Here is a 4,752-nt window from a genome sequence, read left to right as displayed (position 1 = left end):
AACTTTTTGAAAAAGCACCATACTGCCTTCCATACTGATTGCACCATTTTACACTCCCACCAGCAGTGAATTTGGGTTCCAGTTTCTCTGCAACCTAACCAGCATTTGTTGCTTGCTGTTCTTTTAAATTTTGCTATTCTTATTGGGATGAGATGAAATTTCATAGTTATTTTGATTTGCATCTCTCTTAGAGCTAGGGATTTTGAATATTTCTTCATGTGTTCACCATGTGAATGTCTTTGGTGAAGCACAATTCCATTTTACCACATACAACTCTGACATTGTCTTCAACAGCTTGGGCAGACTGCTGTCCTCCTAGGCCTCCTTCATCAGTCTGGCACCAGGATAAACCTGTGGCCACTTCATGGTTTCTAGGTCAAACAGGAGGAATATCTAAAGCCAAACAGTCAGGTGCTGTCAGTGGCACATCTTGGCCTGCAGGGCGACAGAATCCAGTTTAATGTCCAGTACTTGTTGTCTCAGATTGACCCCTGTGTCTCTCAGAGTTTGTGTTTGTCTCTCACATTGCTCTGTGGCATTCATTTTCATTCCAAGGAGACTCAAGTTCATGACCTTGTTGTTCCCACAGTCAAAATGACAAAAAGGCTCTTTATCTACCTGGCCTTGAGCCTCACACCATGACTGTCCAGGTGTGGCCTTATGTATGATGGTGAAGTTGTAAAGGGACTGAGGCTTGGCTGGTCCCTCCAAGCCTAACAGCTGCAGCAGAAGCAGAAAGAGAGAATGGAGTCTGGAATCCGTGCTTTGGGGACCTGAGTGCAGGAGAGGTTTTGGGGGTGCAATTGGTGGTGGCAGGAGTGCCAGTGGTTCAGTGGTAAGGAATTGTCAAGTTGTAAACAATGCATGGCTGACCCACCAGTGTGTTTTCAGAGGCATGGGAGAAGATTGCCCATCTTCTTCCACTGAGCCCCTGATGGATTTGAATGCTGTCTTCAGGTTGGCAGCGCAACTCCTTGCCACCAGGCCACCGGAGCTCTCTGTAGCTTAGTGGTTTGTTGTTCCTGTGTGCTTTATGTGATGTCGCATTCCCTGCAACTCATAATGACCTCATGCGCAACAGCTCTGAACCCTGTCCTATCCTGAGCCAATCTCATTGTCTCTGACACACCTACGCCATTGCCCCAGTTACTATGTCAAACTATCTCATCCAGGGTCTTCCTCTCTTGGGCAGTCACTCCCTCCTTCCAAGCATGAGATCTTTCTCTAAGAACTGGTGCCTCCTTGCAACGTGCCCAAAGTGTGTGAGACGGAGCTTCAAGTCCTTGCCTCTAAGGAGCAACTTGGATTCACTCTACCCAGGACAGACCTGGTAATTCTCTTGGCAATTCACAGTATGTTCATTATTCTTCTCCAGTTCTACAGCTCAAAGGCATCAATTCTTCTTCTGTCATCCTTATTCATTGTCCAGCTCTGTGTTGTATATCAAGTAATTGTGAAGATCATGGCCTGGAAGCACTTAAATATTTGCACCACCCAAAGTCTCCCATTGTCTGCCTGGAGGGGACATCATTTACTTGAAACTAACACACTTTCCCTTACCAAGCAGCAAGCCAGAGGAATTGCATCTGTCAGAAAGGGGCATCTTTTGCTGGGTTTCACAAAAATTCCCTATGAGCTAGAAGGGCTTTGCTATTCAACCAAATGGTAGCAGAGAACTGAGTACTGGGGACGAAGAGACAGCACAAAATTAGAGATATTTATTAAAGGTAGATCAAGATAAATTAACAAAGGAGCAAAAGAAATGGAAGCAAAGAATAAAAATGACTTAGTGAGGTTAATATGTCTAGATCAAATTTAGAGAGAGCAGAGATCAAAAGAGTGAAATTTGCAAAGCATGTTTTTTCCAGAAAATGCAATTCTGAAGAGATTGAAAATAGATTAGCAAAATATAGATTAGTTCATTAGGAATAAGGAAGGTAAGCATGAGTTTATTTGTACCTATTACTAATCTGTGGTGAAGAGTTACAGATGTCTTCTACTACAGCTAAGGCTAATATTTTATCAAATGCCTGCTCTGGTAAATTGTTTAATTCTTAGAGTTTTAAAGCTACCTCTTCAGCCCCCAATGAATATTTAAAGTTTGTCACTGTAGTAAAATAATCTTCTAGCTTTCTACAATCTAGATTGAAAATAGATTAGTGGCAAGCTCTGGTGGCCTTGTGGCCAGAAGCTGCACTGCAATCCCAGAGGTGAGCAGTTCGAATCCACCAGATCCTCTGCTGGAGAAGGAGGGGCAATTTTCTCTGGTACCAGTGAAATCTGATTTGATGGTACACACAAAAATAATAATAAAAAAAAACTAAAACAAGAAAAAAGAAAATAGATTGTTGTTGCTGTTGTTGTTATGTGCCGTCAAATTACTTGTGACTCATAGCGACCCTATGTACAACAGCCCTAAACTCCGCTCTGTCCTGTGCCAATCTCACTGTCTCCGACACTCCCATCCCAATTACCCCAGTTGCTGAATCAGTCCACCTCATAGAGGGCCTTCCCCTCCTGCGCTGTCCCTCCACCCTACCAAGCATGATGTCCCTCTCCAAGGACCTGTCTCTCCTTGCAACATGTCCAAAGTATGTCAGACGAAGCCCCAGAATCCTTGCCTCCAAGGAGCCACCTGGTTTAACCCTTTCCAGGATGAATCTGTTTTCCTAGCAGTCCATGGTATTCTCAATACTCTTCTCCAGCACCACAGCTCAAAGGCATCAATTCTCCTTCTATCCTCCTTGGTCATTGTCCAACTCTCTGATGCATAACAAGTGATTGCAAAGACCACGGCCTTTATCAGGCGCACCTTAGTCTCCAGAGAGACACCATTGCTCTTCAGTACTTTGGAGAGGTCCTTAACAGCAGATTTTCCCATGACAATTAGGGGGGGAAAGGTGTTTTTAATCCACCAGCTGCTGTGAGGAAGAACGAGGTGGTGGTTTTTCATGACCACAACTTGGAAAATCCATTATGCTTTGTCCTCCAGGGTCACTATTAGCCAGAATCAACTAGGCAACAATGGGTAGGGCTTGGAGCAGGAATGAGGACTGAGTGAAAAGTAACATCAAGTTTCTTTTTAATGTGATGAAAATATTCTAAAATGAGATTGTAGCGGTGGCTGAACAACTTTGTAAATGTACGAAAACTCACTGAATTGTTTATTTAAATTAGTTGTCATGTATAGTGGTAAAGGATATTTCAGTTAAACCATTTAAAAAATTGTTGTTGTTGTTATGTGCCATTGAGTCGCTTGTGAATCATAGCGACCCTATGTACAAGAACCCTAAACGCCGTTCTATCCTGTGTCAACCTCACCATCTCAAACACACTCATTCCCACCACTCCACTCACAGAATCGATCCATCTTATCGAGGATCTTCCTCTCCTGCACCATCTCTCCACTCTCCCAAACACGATGTCCCTCTCCAAGGACCAGTCCCTCCTTGCAAAATACTATTTGTCTTTTGTCAGTTTTAGCATCACTAAAAGTGCAAGACAAGGCATTCTGTTCTTCCAATGTGGTGGAAAGGAGGCTCATAGCAAGCACCCCTCTGATGTATTTTTTCCTTCCAAAGTGGAACCTGACTTTAATTTAGCTATCAGTTTAGAGGCAAAATGGAGCTTGGAGGAAGAAGTTAAAGAAAACCACAAGGCAACAAAATTACAAATCCAGAATAGGAAATACTCTAGAAAGCTTCATTTCTCCTCTAATTAATATCATGAAGATAAGAAAAGACAATAAGGGGATCTATTAGGGAGCTCTAGTGGTAAGAAGTTGCACTGCAATCCCAAAGGCACATGGTTCGACTCCACTAGTTGCTCCATGGTAGAAGCATGGGCAATCTCCTCCTTTGCAATCTACTGACTCTGAAAAAGCACTAGAGGATCAACTATGGGTCAGCTCAGACTTGACAGCACATAACAACAACAATTATGGCTGAAAAGGAACAGTAAGTGCCCTAACAGTAAGGAGCTGAGCTGCCAGCCCAAAGACACGTGGTTCAAATCCACCAGCTGTTCTAGCCTAAGCTCCTCTGAGGACAAAAGAAACTTTGAGGTGCTACCCATGGTAAACTCACGTTTTGAGACCTCCGTCACCTCTCAGAATGGCAGGAATTGATTGGGCGCCCTGGTGCCAGCTTTCTGCTAAACTGGGAGACACACTGACTAAACCCCAATATCCTGCATCCATCCACCACAGTAGTGACAAGAGCATCAGTCAGGGGCCCCGTCCAACCCTCTCCAAAGTTCCTCTTTTCTCTCTTTTTCCAAATTTCTTATATCATTTTGAGATTTTTATTTGTTCATTTGTTTTTGTGAGTTTTCATCTTTTCCTTCATATTTCCTCCTTCATCTTCTCTCTAGCTTTCCCCCCTTTTCCTGAAGATATTTTCTTGTGTCTCTTTTCATCCTTCTATTCTGATTATTGCTGTGGTGTTGGCAAAAAGGACTCACTAGCCCATGGCCTACCAAAAGTACAAACAAATCTGTCTCGGAGGAAGTACAACCAAAATGCTCCATAGCAGCAGGGATAGGGAAACTTCATCTCACTTGTTTTGGGCATATTTTCAGGAAGAACCATCCTTGGAGAGAGACATCATGCCGGAAAAGGCAGAGTGTCAGCTAAAGAGGAAGGCCCTCAACAAGATGGATTGACTCTCAATGAGATGGACTGACACAGTGATCACACAGTGAACATGAGCATTACAGAGATCACGAGATGGCGCAGGATAGGACAAGGTTTGG

General features: G+C 43.5%; 1 protein-coding gene across 1 annotated transcript; it reads right to left on the bottom strand.

The window, feature by feature from the left end:
- Nucleotides 1-315: 315 nt before the first annotated feature.
- Nucleotides 316-4,527, bottom strand: LOC102861764 (NKG2D ligand 2-like). The gene is made up of 3 exons (XM_006891089.1): nucleotides 4,477-4,527; nucleotides 436-720; nucleotides 316-393 (listed from the first exon to the last, which is right to left on the bottom strand). Exons 1-3 carry the CDS (start codon nucleotides 4,525-4,527, stop codon nucleotides 316-318), a joined length of 414 nt encoding a protein of 137 aa, XP_006891151.1.
- Between the last annotated feature and the right edge of the window lie 225 nt (nucleotides 4,528-4,752).

The sequence above is a fragment of the Elephantulus edwardii genome, unplaced genomic scaffold (assembly GCF_000299155.1).
Source record: "Elephantulus edwardii isolate Elephantulus edwardi_28Jun2011 unplaced genomic scaffold, EleEdw1.0 scaffold00094, whole genome shotgun sequence".
In the NCBI taxonomy this organism is placed as follows: domain Eukaryota; kingdom Metazoa; phylum Chordata; class Mammalia; order Macroscelidea; family Macroscelididae; genus Elephantulus; species Elephantulus edwardii.
The sequence above is the reverse complement of the archived record's forward strand: the minus strand, read 5'-3'. Positions and strand labels throughout refer to the sequence as shown.